General features: G+C 35.8%; 1 protein-coding gene across 1 annotated transcript in view; it reads right to left on the reverse strand.

Moving 5' to 3' along the window:
• LOC148590633 (gamma-2-syntrophin-like) overlaps window positions 1-20,437 on the reverse strand; it is a gene marked incomplete at its 3' end in the record, with an annotated part of 49,143 nt that overhangs the window by 20,252 nt on the left and 8,454 nt on the right. Inside the window, exons 2-4 of the mRNA XM_088538805.1 lie at window positions 16,160-16,377; window positions 4,490-4,533; window positions 4,331-4,372 (exon numbers count right to left, since the gene is read on the reverse strand). Of these exons, the coding sequence (XP_088394931.1) occupies window positions 4,331-4,372; window positions 4,490-4,533; window positions 16,160-16,241 (168 nt within the window). The remainder of the gene's footprint in view (window positions 1-4,330; window positions 4,373-4,489; window positions 4,534-16,159; window positions 16,378-20,437) is intronic.

Consider the following 20,437-nt stretch of genomic DNA (forward strand, 5'->3'; position numbering starts at 1 on the left):
GAACAGAATTAATGGAGTACCTCTCACTTGACTTATGTACATAAAAAAGCAGGCAACTCTATATGGAGATAGAAGATAGATAGAAGATAAAGGTTAGATGACTCCTCACATCCTGATCTCCTGCCTTTTGAATTGGATCAGTACTTTTAACCACTAGGCTTTAAAAGCTTCAGAAACAACAACACTACTTTCTTCAGTGGTATTTCTACGTGCCCAAAGCTACTGCATTGTATGCAAAACCCAAAGCTGTTAATTTATGAGTTCTCTGAGCCCTAAACAGAGCTAAGACATGAAGTTTCTTCTACAGGTGTAGGAAAAAAGCTTACACAGGAAAAAAAGTACTGAGAATTGTATGCAATACAAGAAATCTAAACACATCCACATTCCTCAGCAAAAAAAGACATAGAACCACAGACCCTCAAGAACTTAAATTGAAGGCTTTTTCCTTTTTATTTTTTAAATTAAATGAATCACATACATGTATTCATAAATTTCACACAAATTTCACTTTAGGCGTATATGTGATATGTTTGTGTGCATGCATATAAAGACGTGGACTGTGTACCTCAATAAACATGAGATAAGAAATATTAATCTCCTGATAAGTAGCAGATGAGGGCTTCATTGACACATTTCATTTACACATTTCATTTACAAATAATGGCTAATGAGATTCCTATAGTTGCAAGCCTAGGAACATTAACTGCATGGTTTTTGAGGCATTTCTTCACAATTACAAAATCATATACCATATTCAAATATGGAAAATTTGATTATGAGTGACAAAACTTAACCGCTATTTCAAGGGGTAACCCAGGTAAAAATAAAAAATAAAACATCCTCCATTCTTTCAGGAACTTTGGCAGTAGCCTACCTAATCCCAGAACCTATAGAATAATTCCTAAACTACTTGATGCATTTATCAAACCTCACTCTGATTTTGATAGCAGGCCGTGGTTGTAGAAATGTCTCTTTCCAGATCTGTCTCCAGGTCCATTAAGATTCTTTTCTTTTCAGGAGCTTTTTTCAGCTGTATGACCTAAAGTTGTTTCAAAACGTTTTATTTAGTGATTCTCATTGAATTCTCATGTGCAGTGCAAAGATTAACTTCACAAATTTCTTTATCATTCCTCACCAGTGAGAATAGCTGAGTTACATTGACAATTCTTGAGTGTTCCTTAGTTCTGAAAAACAGTCCTTAAGGGATGTTTTGTGAGGAACAGCTTTCAGAAGGTTTGAAGTTTTGTATGTGCAATAACAATACAACTAGCAGGAGGGCAGTTCACCAATATAAAACAGACCTGACTGTGCTTTACTGAGATTCTGTCTGTTATTATTTTAGAAATTCAGCCTGACTGTATTAATCAGCACTAAGAAATGGATTGCAAGACCATGTAGCTGCATTTTATCTTGACCTAGAGAGATCACCTCCAGGTAATAAAAGCAAGTTTAGCTTCTTTGCCCATATAATTTCTGCCTTGATGATAAGACTGACAAAACCCATGTCATTGCTGATTGCTACAGATACTATTCTGAGATGCACTTGTCAGTGAATCAACTGATTCTGCCAGTAAATACAAACCGGTGGTAAGAACTTTTATCTATACTGACTTTTACTGCCTGCCAAAAAAGCAGTGCACGTGGACAGAATATGAACTGGTTTTATTTTGGGTGATAACATTCAACTATTTTTTCAAGAAAATGCAACATACATAAAAAAAGGAAGAAAATGTCCTCCATTCTCTTAGAGGTCCATAGTCTAGCTGATCTCATAGTGTATAAAACCACTCCCTGCATACAGTAAACCTGATAAATGACCTAAACCAACTTAAAGAATGTCAAATGAGGGAGAAATCAAACTTTTTTTTGATTTATGCTTTCATACGGTATAATCAGAACAGTAACAGAAAAAAAAAAAGAGTAGTATCGACACCTATTTTTAAGTCAGTGAGACTGGCATGTGTCCATTCTCTTCAAGAAACCAAATTCAATAATGTGTTCATAATTATAGGACTAAGGTAGTAATCCTTGTCTAATGCCTTTAATGCCAGCACAGGGAACAGATGCGATGAGAACGTATTACTGCTAAGCCCCATTCGGATACTCTCAGACATGAGACGGTGATTTGTTTCAGTAGCTTCCAAAATCTATACGTTTCCTCTGCTCATATTCTGTGCACTGCCTACTCCCATCTCAGCCATCGCCTCTCTCTCTGCATATCAACACATTAGTTTGAGGGTTTAAGGACAAGCGATTCTTCAACTGATGTACAGTATGAATTGGAGGAGAAAGTACAAGAAATACTACCAGAATTGATACCTTAGGCCAACCAACATTCTGTAAATTCACCTAGCAACTTCTGGCTTATCTCTTGTCTAGACTGCCACAGGTAATATGAAGTAGCAATTGATAGGAATTTTCTAATCTAGGGTATGGCTGCAGGCATCTGAATATTCAAAATGCTGTGGAAGGTATTACTGAGAAGAACAATCTTTCAGAAGAAGTATTTCCTTTCTTATTTCTTTACATCAAGAACAGCACAATCTTACTGAACCCTTTCACCCCATCTCTGCCTTTTCAATAAAGAGGCAAAAGTCTAAGCTTACCATTTAACTATAGGAAGAAAAGCTATTAGCATTTAAATTCTATAAAACAATATAGAAAACATTTTAATAATTTTTGCTTTAAGCAAACTGAATGCTATTTGGAATTACTGGTCTCAGAAATATTGGATAATCTTTCCAATCCTTTTTTACAGCACTATATCTCCCCAGAACTCATGAAAAGACCTTATTCTCCTTCTTGAATATTATGATGAAAATGAATATTCCAGAAAGAGTATATGGACCTAGCACTAGTTAGTTTAATTCCGTTCTTTAAATGCAACATTCCTAAGTGCCTCATCTACATGTGTTTTGTACAATGTCAGGGACTGTGACTCCTCCACTACTCTGGTCACACACACACACACACACACAATATATGTGAATATATGTGTCTGTGTATATATAAATGCAAATATATATATATAGTGTGTATATATATACATGTATATATGTGTATATATTATCTGAAAAACTTGACTCCCTTTTAATTGTCCTGAAGGCAATTATCAGGAACATGACACTAATCCCACATAGTCTAATTTTTCAATGTTGAAAGTCAGTTAAAGTAGATTCTTTACTACAGTAATTCAATCCTTGTTCCTTCAATGCTAAAATGTTAAGTGTTTTTTTTTTTTTTATTGTTTAAAAGTATTAACACAATACAGGATCATCTACAATCCATGTGGTTCAGGAGTTATAAGAAAGTCATACTCTTTAAAGATTATACCTGTGTGCATAAATAAATAAAGTTGCAAACACACACACATATATCTATATGTGATCAATATGTGTAAGTACCTGAGGGGAGAATGTAGGGAGGATGGGGCCAAACTCTTCTTGGTGGTGGCCAGTGACAGGATAAGGGGTAGGGTACAAATTGAAACACAGCAAGTTCCATCTCCACGTGAGGAAGAACTTCTTTACTTGAGGGTGACAGAGCCCTGGAACAGGCTGCCCAGAGAGGTTGTGGAGCCTCCTTCTCTGGAGCGAAGGACCTGCCTGGATACCACCCTGTGCCACGTGCTCTAGGTGTCCCTGCTGGAGCAGGAGGGTTGGACTAGATGATCTCTAGAGGCCCCTTCCAACCTCAACCATTCTGCGATTCTGTGACTACACAATATACTAACCCTGTTTGAGAGACTGTATTTGTGAATACCCATTGGACTGCAGTGGGAGCCTGCACAGTAGCAGTGGTAGCTTCCCCAAAAAGGCTGTGGATGTTTTTTATATTTTTTACTTTCTTTTTTAAATAGAGAAGGTCTTTTAGATTTTAGTTGTTGTTGTTTGCATTCTAATCAATTTTATGGCAAATAGGCCAGTGTACAGTTTACAGGAAAAACAAAAAAAAATCACATGTTCATTGGTGAAAGTGATTAAGTTATCCTGGGAAGAGCAATTTGGCTCCATAGAAAATTGATGTAACTTACAAAGATTTGGCATAGTACATTTGTGCCATAACTGCAAGTATCTGACTGTGAAGAATAGTCAAAGAACAGTGCCTATATAGAAGCTATAAAAACTGTGAACAAAACAAAACTCTTAATGTTCGTATGTATGACAGACCTGGATAAAACATTGTGTCTTTACAGTGAAAAAACAAAAATGATATGTACAAACCTAGAGGGGGAAAAAAGACAAAAAAACAAACAAACAAACAAAAAAAAAAAACTATATGGACATGATATTCTGCAATATTATAAAAAATCCAAAGTAGAATGACTTACCACTTCTTCATGGGTAGCACTTTCTACATTAATACCATTAACCTAAAAGCAGATACCATAGAGAGAAAATTATTTGAAATGTTTAAGTTAGTTAATGAAATAAACAAAAAGACAAGTATGAAACAAACATGTCTGTGGAACAAGCAAATGTTTACTGACCTGTATTATTGCATCTCCTATGAATAACATTCCTGTTTGGTCAGCTGTGGAAATACAAAAAGAGTACATTTTAATTGAAAAATCTACTGACTGAAAAAATAATGCTATATTGACTTTCAGCATTTAGTTTAGCATGCTGTTTATAACAGTCATCTAAAACTGCTTTGCTTTTGAAAATACCAATGGCATATCAATCAGTCACCACCTTGTAAAGCTAATAGATTCCTTCCAATTTTGGCCAAATTACAAGAGTTACATTCCATACACAAAATTTAACATGGAGCACAAGTGTAATTTCTCACTAATGAAGGATTTCATTAAATTATGTGGAAATTCACACTTTTCATTAGTCTTCTCCACTAAGAAAAATAGAAATTTCAGAAGCTACTTAGCAATTCCTTCCCCCCAAACAAATTTAAAAGGACTGCTATAATTAAAATAGGTTGTGTCTAGAATATAATACCACTCTTTCTTTAATATTAAGTTTGAGTTAGCTTTGTTCCTGAGAGTACCATAATACATTATTTCAGTGTGTAATTTGCATGTGTTCTACCTTTACAGAATTAATGGGAATATTGTAATGAAACTGCAAAGAAAACTAATTCTTAATAGGTACAATGACATTTCCTGAGGTGTACTCACTGATTTTGTAATTTTGTAATTTTTAGTGGAATTGGAAGATGTTTACCTCTTGGAATTTAATATTTAAAAACAAGGCTCTGATCCTGCCAAGATTGATGTCAGTAGGTTACAGAACTGTTAAGAAGCTAATGCCATTTTGTCAAACTAATGGCAACTATTGCTGGCACTCTTACAGTTGCACATGTACTTGTACCTTCAAAGTTAACTCAAGATAAAACTGGTTTGACCTGGAAGATGAGAAGTGTTTTGTACTTGGACTACATGAAGAACAGTGTGAACTGTAACAGTGTGCAGATAACACAATGGCATCAGCAAAGACTGCCATAGATATGTGATGGCAATTGTAAACTTCAGATTTTCTTTAATAAAAGAAACACTACTAAAATCGGTCTTTTTCTATTCCATTGACTTCATTAGGCAGGCAGGGTCAGCACACAATAGAAGGGTGTGTTTTTCTTGTAACACTAGGAAGGCTGGTAAATCAGGGGCTGGGAACCTAGTTGGATTGAGGCTAAATATGTGCACGGGTCAAAAGGCAACTATTAATGTTGTTGCTCTTAGTTTTAGTAATATTTAATATTTAAGAATTTGGGGAAAACATGATTTATAACCTAAAAATGGCACATCTGTGTTCACAAATGAAAGGTATTATTTTGTTATTAACTAAACGTGCAATTCTTATGACAGAAGAATCTTCGAATATTAAATCATTTGAAGAAATTAATGCAATTAATTAATTGTTATTTAGTACCACTCCATGGTGAACAGAAAGACAACAGCACAAATGTAGGCTTTGTATTATACCTATGGATTGCTTAATTTTACTTTATGTTTCCCTCCTACGTTCTGCTGGCACGTAATTCAAAATAGAGCTTTATTTATTTACTGCCTCAAGATTGTTGCAGTGCTAAGAAGCTACACAAACAGAAGCTAAGCATACAGAGGAAACTAGAGGGCAAGTATAGGAATCTGTAAAAGCATGAGACTTACCTAACGTAATATTGCCATAAAAAAGGGGAGAAAACTGTATCTAAACACAGCAAGCTCTGACCTTACATTACTATAAAATAAACCAAGGTAGTAAGCCTTTTGCCTTATCATAATAGCCTGTAATTGCATCAGATTCCAAAAGCTAAGCAGGATTAGGTTGGCTGAATACCTTAATAAGAATTCCATAAAATAACTGCTGGAAAAAAAAAAAAACTAATTTAACATGGTATTGACATATTAAAGAAGTATTTGTAATAAATAAATATATCCTGCAAATAAAGATTCTCAGATGTTAATTTTTCATACTCTATGCAAGCCAAGTCATTTTCCGGACCTTATTCTAGGAGAAACTGAAGCACTGTTTTTTTCCCAATTCCCAGTGTCTAGAATGTAATAGGAGCAACATTGAGCTGGGAACTGTATTCACAAAACCAAACCGGCCTCGTGAAGAACAACCAAAATTTCACATTGAGAGCAGACAATTTCATAGCAGTTTTTGAGGAAGACTTACAAGGGAAATTGTATAGACGAAGAAGAATAATCCTCCCAAATTGAACATGAATAGCAGAATCTCATCTGGAAAAATGTAACTAAGCCAGATTCCACTTTTGGGGAAAAAATGGTGGACACTTCTGACCATATATTCTTCAGATTGTTCATGTCAGATTATGGTCCTGTAACAAAAATGATTTTCTTCATTCCACTATTATTACCATTTGTTTTTCCCCCAATTCTGTTATCTCTAGCTCTGTTCACCTCTTATTTCTCATCTCTTTTTCTACTCATTTTCAGTGTGAGACTGTGGAAGAATTGTTTGAAAAGGAGGAACTTGGAGAAAAACTAGGGCCTAACAGAAGGGCATTACAGAGGCCTGCTTGGGGTGAGACACAGTTGCCACTTCCAGGATGGTTCGTGCGCACGGACTTTGCTCCTCCACGGTTCCCTGGGCAGCACAACCTGCCCTCCTCACAGCTGCAAAGGGGAGTAACGGAGGATGGAGCGGAGTGAAGACACTGCGGCCAAACTCTGTTGCACTCCCTGTGCTGGGCCGCTGATAAGCCACACAGTGGCTGTCCAATGGGAGATATACGATAACATGTCCAGTGCTGAGCCAGCCAGGGTGGCAAATCACTCCTTTCGGATGAACTTTGTTTAAACTTTGCTCATTATAACCTCATTATAATGCCAAAACACACCTCCATCCCAGTTACCCACCTCCGAGGTATGACCATTCCTCACTGAGCATGTGTTCCAGATTTTTGACTGACTCTGCCTTTAAATGAAAGCGAGAAACTTTTTCACCAATCAATAACAATAGGAACTACGACTATAATAATTCATGCTCCACTTAGCGGAACTAAGGAGGCAAGATAGAGCGGGAAAATCCCATCCTAACTTCTGGGTCAGTCAATGGGCTGAACCCCTTTCCTTCTCTTGGGTCGGGATGCCACCTGAGGAGACTTGGGACTGAGAGCCGTCTCTCATTTTCTTGAGTGAGTGATGATTGCACATTTGTACATCAAAGCTAGCTAAAAATGCCACAGTGTAGCCACTGACATCCAAAAACTGTTTTGTAAATGTTGAATTTGAATAAATCCTGCTATTCGTGAACTGGACTACTTGTTTGGAAGGCAATCGGACCTATGGTCGACAGACCGTTCGTGAATCTGATACTGGCAGAGTCAGTATTTCATACCGCCTTCCCCCTCAACCCCACACTTCTTTCAAACTGCAACAGAGAATCTATGCTGTTTTATGAGATCTTTAACAGAAATAGGCAGCTTAAGGCCTTTCAGATGATACAAACAAAAAAGCAGGTTTTCACAATAAACTGTTTACTAGAACATTCTACCAATAAAAATAGTTTTACCTATAGGACTGGCACTGAATCTAACTTCAAAGGAAATCTACTACAACAATAAATTTATAATATTTTCACTGCAAACTCCACTAATGGAACAAATGTAGTTTTCTGATAAACAAGCATGGTTTTATATCTTACATAAACAAAAAAGTAAAAGGAGGCAAAAGGGTAGAGTGCAATTAGCAATTGCAAAAGAAGTCAACAGGCATGAAGGAGAAAGTTCTTTCCTTAGCTTTTTTTTTTTTTTTTTTAAAAAAAAAAAAAGTGAAAAAGAACCTTTTCCTGCAGTGACTTTTAGAAAGCAGATGAACTGTTCTCTGTCTCTCACCAATTTCAAAAATATCGTTTTGATACTAATTGCCTAATAGATCTGAAAGCCTATATTACTGCCAAAATTTACCTTTTTTTTTCTTGACCTGGTTTGGACAAGTGCTATACATAACAGGAAACAGAAGACATCTAGAAAAGTCATGGGGATGTCTCTTTTTTAGAAAATAAATATGCTTTGTATATCAAAAGCTATAACAGGAAAAGCTTTAAAGCTAAATTTCTGCCCATTAAACTCTTAGCACTGACTGTAAGAGAAATTGTTGAAGGCTTTTGTATGGATTTCTTGTTGCAAGTGGGTTTGCAACATCAGCCACACTGACATTTTATCGGATGATCTGAGCGAAGTGTCAACACACACGGTGATAAAAGTTTAGATCTACTTTAGGAAATAAGAGGAGAAAAATGCAAATAATTTGAATTTCCTTCAGAAGTCCAGGTATTTGCTCATCTCATCAAAAGACTCTTAAGCCAAGCTACTAACAATATGTTTCTTTCAGTGATTTCCAAGCAAATAATATTTCAGTGTGAAATCAATGAAGAAAAACTGAGAAAGAAAAAGTTGCCTTTTTAATTAAAGGAAGTGGTTTAATGTAACCTGATTACATTGCATTTTTTTTGCAAGCAAAGAGAGTCTGAATGAAACCTGCCATAGATGAGCTACTGAAAAGCAAATTCTCATGTTACTGTAATTCATGTGTTGAGTGGAACACATGCAACTGTGTTGAGTGGAATAAGCTTTGAATGTGTGATTATATGAATAAATTTCTACTAGAGAAAAAATATTCCAGTTTTATACATATTTAGTAAATCAATTCTTCCTCATTTGAATTTGCCTTTATAGAAAAATATCAACACTAAAAGAAACATGAAATTGGAACTTTAGTCAGAGGAATACTTAAAACTTCACTTTTGCAAGAAAACACATGGCAGTTAAGACACTGCACTGTTTGCTTTTTTTAATGTATCTTTAGAAAATATGAAAAGTTACTACTGATATTTATTATTAGAGATATATGCCCACCTATAGCCAGCAAGTTTGTTATTATTGAATATAAATGTAAAAATACTCATCTATTGAATAAGAAGAGAATTAAGTACCAATAAGCAAGTAGCAAAACCCACAAATGTAACTGTGAGCAAGCAATGTTTATTGTTAAATATCAGCAATAAAAAAGTTCTACCAGCCAAGTATAACTAGGATCCCATTAAAAGTCAGTGCAAAACTACTTAAATTGATAGAAATGCATATATATTACTAAGTTTAAACCTGATAATATTTCAAGAACGTTTACAATATTTCTCAGGTGAAAACACTAGTACACATTTTAAAATTAATTAATCACTTGGTAAAAAAAAATGGTTTGAGGGATTCAGTAAAATGTAAAGGAAGATCAATCTGCTCCTATAATTGCAATAGTCTAAGACATAAGGTTAGCTTTAATAGACGTATGATTAATATCACAAGGAAAAGGCTTAATGATCTGAACAGCATAATAAGTCAGACGAGTTATGAATATGTAACATTTTATGCAGAAATAAATTATAGGCAAATCCAGTATCTTCAATCTTTTCTTCCAAAATATGTAACTCAATTTCTGTTACATACCATTACAGAATGCAAAAAAAAAAAAAAAGAAATTGTTGTAAAAGCTGTAGAGATGAAAATTAGATGACATAATTGACAAAGTGTGGTGATACCAGAAATAGCAGAAGTATATACATTAAATGAGTCATAAGGAAAGAAAAAATATATTTCCTAAAATAGCCTAGAAAGCCTAAAATTCATAAATCAGTACAAGAAAGATAAGAACAGTGTAAAGATCAGAAAGAGAACTTTTCTGAAATTGCCAAAGGATGTTATTAAATTTCTCCTATTATTCCATGTGACACTATCTCCTAGCAGAAGAATCATTACATTTGCTCTTTCCATCAAATACACTATATGATTGTGCTTTTGCCCGAAAATATCTGAATGAATTTTCTTTTGAATTTAATCGTTATCTTTCAATGCACCATGAATCTGCAATATACAGAACAGGGGAGGCTCTACCTCTAGCTGCCCGCTTCTCCAGCTTCCACATTAAAGCATCATGGTAAAAGCAAGCTCCAAAACTAAAGTCCAAAACACTATCTTCAGAAAGATTTCAGGGGATTTTCTCCTGAACAATGATCTGAGTGAACATGTATGATCTAGATCTCTTATTTGCCCGAATGAAATAATTATAATTTTTTTAATTCTACCTGGATTGTAGTGGTAATAAATTCAAATAATAACTTATCCTTCTAGTTGATTATGTTTCTGAAATTCATAATCAAACTACTTTCCACCACAGATAGGTAAAAGAAAGAACAAAAATTATTCATAGCAGTTGTATCCTAGGGTAGCTGTTTATTCTGTCATATGGATCTGTTATAAGGAAGAAAGAGTAATTAAAACTACAGTTTGCATTTTGATACCTGTCTCTACTAAGATTAAGGTATGTGAATGGTAACTGTAACACTACAAGTGCCCTGAAAATACAGATTATGGTTTTCAGATATATTATTGACCTTTTGTTTCATAAACAGCAAAATGCACTTTCCAAAGTGAATATTGCTTAGGAGATACCTGTAAAGCTAAGGTACAGAAACATCTTCACAGAATCGCAGAATGGTTCTGCTTGGAAGGGACCTCTGGAGATCTAGTCCAATCCCCCTGCTCAGACCAGATCTCCTAGAGTATGTTGCACAAGACCCTGTCCAGATACTTCTTATATATATTAAAGGATAGAGACTCCACAACCTCTCTGAGCAAGCTGTTCCAGTGTTCTCTGTCACTATCACAGTACTAAAGATTTCATTATATTCAGATGGAACTACCTGTGTTTCAGTCTTGGCCTGTATCTCTCGCCATATCACCGGGCACTGCGGAAAAGAGTCTGGCCTCACCCTGTTTACACTTTCCATTCAGATATTTAGACATTAGAAAATAAGAGTAATCCTGAAAAAATATTGAGAAATGTGGCACTCGCAAACAGTGTACAAGTAATAAATACCATGAAAGTTCTAATGTCCTGCTCAAGAAAAGGCCTTCCTAAGCCAATAAATGACTAATATTCGGCCTTCATCTTCATCAGCGCAAGGTATAACACAAGCATTTCATCCACTCTCACTTCCTTATGCACGCATGCATGTCCATGTGGGCTGATCTCATCCTTGAGAAACCTGACTTTTTTAGCCCGCTGGAGCCCAAGGCCTCTGGCCACTGACCTGTTCGACCTGGTCTTAATTACCTCCTTCGTGGATAATTTGGGACAATACTGAAAAACAGTTACGAATGGAAGTAACACATTTGCTTCCCTATTAAACAATCTTTGGTCTCTTTATATAGGCGAACCTGTCATAAGCCTTTCTCAAATCCACTATGCCCTCCAAATATAGATGGTCCTGAACATGAGCAGCCAGGATATGGTATTTGGATATAGACACCCTCTGTGTTTGCAGAGTGCAGGGTTTCAAGCCATACTTCAAGAATACTTCAATGGCTGAAAGATCTGAGTTTGCCCCACTTCTTCCACAGTCAGAAGTCACTTCTTCTTTCAGTCAGAAATGGCCTAACCACATAAAACGGAAACTTTTTTTTTTAATATAGCAGAATGTGAGTTACAAGTCACCTTATAAAGCACAGAAGATGGGAAAATCCTTTCAAATTCAGCTTTTGACCAATCCGGGCTCTTTAAGAGAGGACCCTCTGTGAAACTTGCAAAATCTAAACTATCCCTCTTTCATGTATCACAGAATCATAGAATCATTAAGGTTGGAAAGGACCTCTAGAGATCATCCAGTCCAACCCCCCTGCACACGCAGGGTCACCTAGAGCACGTGGCACAGGACTGCGTCCAAGCGGCGTTTGAAGATCTCCAGAGAAGGAGACTCCACAACCTCTCTGGGCAGCCTGTTCCAGTGCTCTGTCACCCTCTCTGTCAAGAAATTTTTCTTTAAGTTCCTGTGGAACTTCTGATGCTTCAGTTTCCGGCCATTACCTCTAGTTCTGTCGGTGGCCACCAATGAAAAGAGGCAGGCCCCATCCCCTTCCCTCCCTCGTTTGAGATATTTATATACACTGATCAGGTCCCCTCTCAGCGTTCTGTTCTCCAGGCTGAACAGGCCCAGCTCCCTCAGTCTCTCCTCATAGGGCAGATGTTCCAAGCCCCGATCATTCTCATAGCCCTGTGGTGGACTCTCTCAAGCAACTCCACATCCCTCTTGTACTGGAGGGCCCAGAACTGGACACAATACTCCAGATGTGGCCTCACCAGGGCTGAGTAGAGGGGCAGGATCACTTCCCTCGACCTGCTGGAGACACTCTCCTTAATGCACCCTAGGATCCCATTGGCCTTCTTGGCTACAAGGGCACACTGCTGCCGTATGGTCAATTTGTCGTCCATCATGACACCCAGCTCCTTCTCTGCAGAGCTGCTCTCCAGAAGGTCAGTCCCCATCCTGTACTGGTGTCTGGGGTTATTCCTCCCCAGGTGCAGGACCTTGTACTTGGCCTTGCTGAATTGCATGACGTTTTTCACCACCCAGTTGTCTAGTCCTTCCAGGTCCCTCTGGATGGCAGCGCAGCCCTCTGGGGTATCAGCTACTCCTCCCAGTTTGGTATCATCAGCAAACTTGCTGAGGGAGCACTCTGTGCCTTCATCCAGGTCATTGATGAATAAACTGAACAGGACTGGACCAAGGACTGACCCCTGGGGAACACCGCTAACTACAGACTTCCAACTAGACTCTGCATCTCTGATCAGAACCCTCTGGGCTCTGCCATCCAGTCAGTTGTTAATCCAGCTCAGAGTCCACTCATCTAACCCACACTTTCGGAGCTTGCTCAGGAGGATGCTGTGAGGGACAGTGTGAAAAGCCTTGCTGAAATCCAGATATATAACATCCACTGTTTTTCCCTCATCTACCCAGCTGGTCATTCCATCATAGAAGGCTATCGGGTTAGTCAAGCATGACTTCCCCTCGGTGAATCCATGCTGACTACTCCTGAACACCTTCTTATCCTCCACATGTTTGGAGACAACAGCCAGGATGACCTGCTCCATGACTTTTCCAGGTATGGAGGTGAGGCTGACTGGCTGGTAGTTGCCTGTGTCCTCCTTCTTGCCTTTTTTGAAGACTGGCGTGACATCGGCTTTCTTCCAGTCTTTTGGCACCTCCCCCATTCTCCAGGACCTTTCAAAGATGATGGAGAACGGCTTAGCTATGACATCCACGAGCTCCCACAGCACTCTTAGGTGCATCCCATCAGGGCCCATGGATGTAGTTGTATTTATTTTACTATTTTCATCATGCCTCAGTGAGCTGATCCCACTATTCTGTTTCTGCAGAGATGAGTCTGTTTCATCACTGCTGCTTATCTGACTTCACATATTATATGAGACACAGGCAATGCTCTCAGCAGTAGTCATCATTAAAGCAGTTCTCACAAAAATGGAATGTTGCATGAAGATAATGCATGCTAGCATGATTGCTATCTTCAAAATTCTACAACATAAAAGATAAATTTTATTCTTGACTGGTATAATAAACAATTTTTACAAAAAAAAACCATAATACTATATGTGATTAAAATAATCACTGTATGTATAAGTGATTTTTAAAGTCCAGAAGGATTTACAGCCTCCAAAGTTCATAAAGACTCCCTAGTCATGAAAAAATGCAAATAATAAGTAACAGAAAGAAAGATCTAAACACAGAAAAGATAATACAATTTCATTCTTACTGTGTGTAAGGATTTTTAACAGATATTTAATGAACCTACCAAAATTTCTCATAGGTTCACTGTGCATCAAATAACCCTAAATTATCTAATTCCTTTCAAATAGTCATGTCCAACTGTTCATTTACCCACCTCTAAGAAACGAAATCTATTTTGTAGACCTACTACATCCTTTACCATAAATAAACTGTTAATACTGATTGTGATAACAATCAGTAAAAATAATATGCAGCTAGAAGCTATTAGCAAAACACAAGGTATTATGTAATGATTCACTCAATTTGAAAACAATTTCAAAAAGGAAATTAAAGAAAAAACAATAATGCATTAAATCATTCAAAAGAAAAAAAGTAAGAGAATGTACAGATTAATCTTGGGAAATTTTAGTTAAACACTTTTACATTAATAGAATATTTTAAAAAACGTATTTGGGCGAATTATTAGTGATGTTGCTTCCACACTGAGTCAACTGGAAAATTAGACAGGAGTGAGTTACGTTTGGACATACTCTCCTTATCAGCTTTATTTTTTTTTTCTTTTTGCTAATCACAAAAACAGTTTGATTGAAAAGTACCTCAGAAGATCATGTGGTCCAACACCCACAATAGTGGTGCAGTTAATGCATATACTTCCTTCTTTATACTTGGCTTTTTGGGTTAGTATCTTCATGCCACTCATGGATTCATCCAGGATGGTATATGGGCTTAATGTGCCTTGTCTTTTATTTTAACTGCAACTCATGTTTCTTGGATAAAACATTACAATATCTTACAGCAGGAATCTTCTGAGAAGAGGCTTTCAAATATGAGCTAAACTGTGGACTCCATAAAATTATTGATGCACTCATGACCCCACCAACTGAAACAGATTCATAAGAAAAACTACATACTATGTACAATATAATGCATGTTACTACTTGATATGCAAGCTTACAGTGGTATTTGATTAAAAGTACTAAGTCCTAAAAGAGTAGTAGGTATCTTTCCTTGATTTGTATTTAATTGCCTGAGTTACATTCCTGGATGCTTATACATCTCCTTTTAATTATATATTTATTATCTTTGTATGCTTTATTACGTTCTGTATTAGAAGCTTATTATTGTCCCATCTACAGTTGATATAAAAATATCTATTCTCTTCTTCACTGCAGAAACAATAAAGTTGTAAACAATGGAAACACACATACACAAAATTACATCAAAATATATAAACACAAGTACATGATGTAAGAAATCTGAAGAACTCTTTTTAATAGGATATAGCCAGTACACTGGATATTCATTATATATCAGCTGGAAATAAAGTTGCATGTTTGAGTATGTGTACCTATTAAAGAAATGGGAACCTATTAAAGAACATGCAGAGAAGATAAACAAGTACAGTCTGAGATCTAGGAAAACGTGGTCCTGAATATGGAGCCAAGTATGATCAAAAATGCGTAAACTCCACTACACAAATCAGGAAGAGAATCTGATAACTTAATAAGATGATGCCAAAAACCTGAGTCTTTTAGGAGCTCTGAGTCTTTTAAGTAGCACCGAATGCGCTGAATATCTTTATGTAATATTCTGTCTTTTACTGCAGGAAAGATTATAAAAATTGAGAGATTTATTCCAGAGAAGTGCAGAAACATATAGATTTATCATAGAAAAAGAATAAGTCTTCAAATATTTAAAGGGTACCTTAGTGAAGAAAAGAACAAACCATGTCCATGTCCACCACAGAAATATGTCTTTGTTTTTGATCAGCTAACCTTTTAATTCACCTTACAAGATACTGCCTTCAAGTGGTGCATTTTTCCCATCTATGTGCAGTAATTCACTGAATTTACCTTTTATTTTTCACAGCAGCTCTACACATTTTCAAGATCATTCCAAGGTCTAACATTGTCCTGAAAATGAGGTTCTTTTTGTGAATACATGTTGCACCTTTAAAGAAAGTCTTAAAGATAGTGTGATGCTGAAGGAACAATCCATAAACGTATTTTATTTTTTTAAAGAATGTTTAAAGAACATTTAATTCCTCAAAAAGTGATGTATTTTACAGTACTATACAATTAAACAATATAAACATATTTTACCTGCTTGGTCTTTAAATATTTTTGATATGACGACAGGCACTTTGTGCTCAGCACCACCCTGCAAAAGATGTGTATTATGCATGAGATTTCACTTCTGACTAGAGTGAAGCATTTATAATGAAAATTAAAGGGGGAAAAAAAAAGCAAGAAGTTATCCATACCTTTATGCTTAAGCCCAAGCCACCAACTGGTTGTCTACGAAGTGTAACAGTTCTGTGCTTTAAAAAATCGCAGAAAAATAAATTTAGGTGAAAATACAATATCTGAACAAGCAAATGAAATGTCTTTTTTATTTGTTTGTTTTTTACTTTAAAAATTTACTTCTCAAGGATAGCCTAGTCTGGGTGATCAAGTTCAGTTCTGAATTATGATTCAAGAGGCACTCATTTCCTTACCATAAGGTCATTCACACTGAGATCAGATCTCCTCTATATTCTGAATTCTGTACAGAGATTTCTAATGATTTTTTTTCTATTGCTGAAGTGATATACTTCCTAGATAGATTTTTTACATGATTTTGCTTTGTTTTCCTGAGAATACTATATGAAGAGATTTGAAAGGCCTAAATTATTTTAGACTTATTTTCTTTAGTTGCTCATTTTTCAGGTGCAAATACCTATGTTTTCTAATCCATACCTCCATATCTTCTGGCCTATGTGAATTTTCTTGCAAGATATGCTAAAAAACTTATTGTGACAATCTGTTCTCAGAATTATTTTATTGTATTTTCTAGTGAAATGCATAAACATTTATCAATATTTTTCTATAATAACCTATCATATGTTTAATACCATATTGAATATGACACTTCATTCATGTGTACCTATCAGTGCCTGACACCATAACAACAGAACTTAACTTCATCTGTTGACCATTATAGAGCTGAGAAGGACTTTTTTTAGCAATATGCTGAACAAAACTGCATATAACATTACCTCTCAGCCTCTAAAACTGTAACTACAGATCATATCTTATTCTGCATATCAGAAATCCTACATGAGATTATATGTATTATATGTACTTATACTCTTACATGTAAATTTCAAACTGAGTATTTTATGATTCAGATAAATGTGGATTTTGATCTTCAATGGTTAAGCCCATACTCATTTTATACTTTAACAAGTTATTTTTTCTCGCACTGAAGTTAGCAGAATGATGATGATACTGACTTGGGGTAAAGGGCAAAAGAGTAAGTCATACATTTCCTTTTGTATTTTAAGAGGGTAAAAAATAAAGTATGTAGTTAAAACAAGCTAAAAATACTTCCTTGCATTTTTAAAATTTATTTTTTCTGTTCCCATGAACATTATACTACTCCAGTCTGTGCTAAAAATGAAAATTATTATATCATGATGTAAGATAACAGATTTATAAAGGTGTGTATGATTCAATCGCATACCATATAATTCAGTTTTAGTGAAGTATGTGCTGATTCATATTATTTCATTCTTTCTTCATTTTGAATTGAATCAAAACTTTTAATCAAAATCATCATGTGTACTGAGAAACTACAGACCCAATCTGAGATTATATGGATCTCTATGTTTAAAATCTGTGGTCATTCCCAAGTGCCATTTTTTCTATTACATAATAAAAAGCTAGACAGTGTCATAATAAAGATCTTTTAAGCAAACTCATGTCAACAGTATGCATAAATATGAGACAGTACTGCTATTATGTAATCATATATCATTCTCTATGACCATGACTAACAGTTATGCAAGGGCAAATACTGCCTCTGATTTTGACTGAAAGTAAGATTTTTGTTGTTGATTTTCAATTTTCCAAAACCTGAAAAGTATATGTAATTCCAGAAGAATAGGAGAAAGCTAAAACTTGATCAATACTTAAAACATATAAATAGCATATAAGTCTTCATTATATTATAGAGGTGTAAAGCTCAGATGATCATAAATCTGCCAACTAACCATCCGTTCCATTTTAAAATAACAGTCAATTCATTATAAGTTCATTAAAAAAGTTCATAAAAATTTAAAGGAGACTAATCTGTGATTCTGTGCTTTTGTGAATATTATGGAAAACAGAACTTTCAAAGTTAAATTAATATTTGTTATTAAATTTCCAGACTTTATGAAAAACCTTCATAAGGTTCTCATCTGATATCACACAAGTGTTTAATGAACAAAAAAAAACAAAAACTGTATTTAAAATGGCTTGCTAATAAATCCAAATCAAAAATTAATGAAGGTAAAGTTTACATTAAGTGGATATGCTTCTGGTAGGGCAGTGACAGTCCCTGGATTATTTAAAGAGTTGAAAAAATAGTGATCTGAAAGAAAAACTAAATTAATTGCAATAATGATTGTAGATAATACAAAGTGAGAAGTCATGATGAACAGGACGGATAGACTTTGATGACTGGTCAAAATCTGGATAGATTTTAGATGATTTGTTAAATTAGAAGTAAATTGCAAAACATACAGACTAGAGGTAATGGCCGGAAACTGAAACACCGAAAGTTCCACAGGAACTTAAGGAAAAATTTCTTGCCAGTGAGGGAGACAGAGCACTGGAACAGGCTGCCCAGAGAGGTTGTGGAGTCTCCTTCTCTGGAGATCTTCAAAACCCGCTTGGATGCAGTCCTGTGCCACGTGCTCTAGGTTACCCTGCATGTGCAGGGGGGTTGGACTAGATTATCTCTAGAGGTCCTTTCCAACCTTAAGGATTCTACTATTCCATGATATTTTAATACTAGCAAATAAAAGATAAACTCTTCTCGCAACAAGGCAATCATCTCCCATTAATAATTAGAGCACTGTTATCTAGAAAAAAAAAAAAAAAAAGAGTGGTTTTGCAAATGAACATGAGTTCCACTGAAAATGAGAAAAATTACAGCCAAAAGTACTAGTACTAGTACTACATTATCAGGAGATTACTATGTAGGATTAGGGACTATAAATTAATTCTGTAGCTGGCAATGGTGCACACATTTGAAAGAATACAGCAAGTTCTGGTAAGCTCATTTTGAAAATGATACACTTGTATTGGGCAGGCAGCAAACAACACCAAACGGCTTGAGAGATTTGTCTTGTAGTGCAACCGATACCATGACCTAACCTATTTTGCTTTTTAAAGCATATTTCATGGATGATCACAGGCAGGCACATTTTTAAGCAATCTCCTCGGCAGAACAGTAAATCTTATGAACCAACAGTGCAAATTTCAGTGACATGAAGTCGAAAATGGACACATTCAGACTACAGACACAATACACCATTTAAACCCTCCTACTAGGATAAACTATAATTGGATAGTGAACATAGTGAACATTTTTTAAACAATAACATGGCATTTAGACCTTAAAATGATTTTTTTTATTTAAATCATGATCTAAGTATTTAATATTTGTACGAATCTGTTAAAGTAAGATATGAAGACAGAATTCATGCAAGATGATGAGAGTTATGCAATTTACTCTGCTAGTATCATATGCCGGAGTATCTTCCCTGTGGAAGGCCAGCATATATACGTGGTTTATTGAGAAGACGTCAAGGAACAGCATATAGCAGGATCCACAAGCCTAGTCTTGTGACAGAATGCAACAGGTTGGTGGTGTGGGAAGTAATGCCACTGGTAGTTCTCCTGGTCAAGGTGGTCATGGATCTTCTTGCGGTGAGAACCTTCTTCTTAAAGCTGAGATCCTTGACAGTTGAAATAGCGGTAGATGACCATCGGGTAAATAGGTTTTTTACTCCAGGTAAAGTCTGATTAGTCAAGTGTAAAGGTGATATCTCACAGGAATCTTGTTCAACCCAGGAAAATAATAATAATAACAATAATAAATGGAAGGAGTTTGTAAGTTTGATGTTCATGGATACCAACAACACGGGAGAGTGCAGGAAATAAGTCCTAGAGACAAAAAACTAGGCTGCAAGGAAGGAAGCTGGAGAACTGTACTTCTGTAAAATTATCCAGAACACTTCCAGTACACTCCACAGGACAGAGGAGACAGAAAAGGCTTTAATGCATTCCTGAAAAGACAACTCAAATAATATGGATTCAGTTCATCTGAAACTGAAGGAATTTTTGAAATATAGGGAGCTTGTTCAGGAGCCAAATTTCATCCAGACTGAAACAAACCAGTGATGCTGGTACTTAAAATTCAGGAAGGCTGTAAGTGATTTTTAAACCGTAGGTGTGGGAAAAAAATAAAGAACATTATTGTGGATTATATTTGTATTCTGTAGAAAAAAAAAAAAGAATTTCTGTAGAGAAATTCTATATCCTTAAGTAAAGAGTTTTTGGACAGATAGA

The sequence above is a fragment of the Tinamus guttatus genome, unplaced genomic scaffold (genome assembly GCF_059628265.1).
Source record: "Tinamus guttatus ecotype Peru unplaced genomic scaffold, ASM5962826v1 Tinamus_guttatus_pri_ptg001194l, whole genome shotgun sequence".
NCBI classification, from domain to species: Eukaryota; Metazoa; Chordata; class Aves; order Tinamiformes; family Tinamidae; genus Tinamus; species Tinamus guttatus.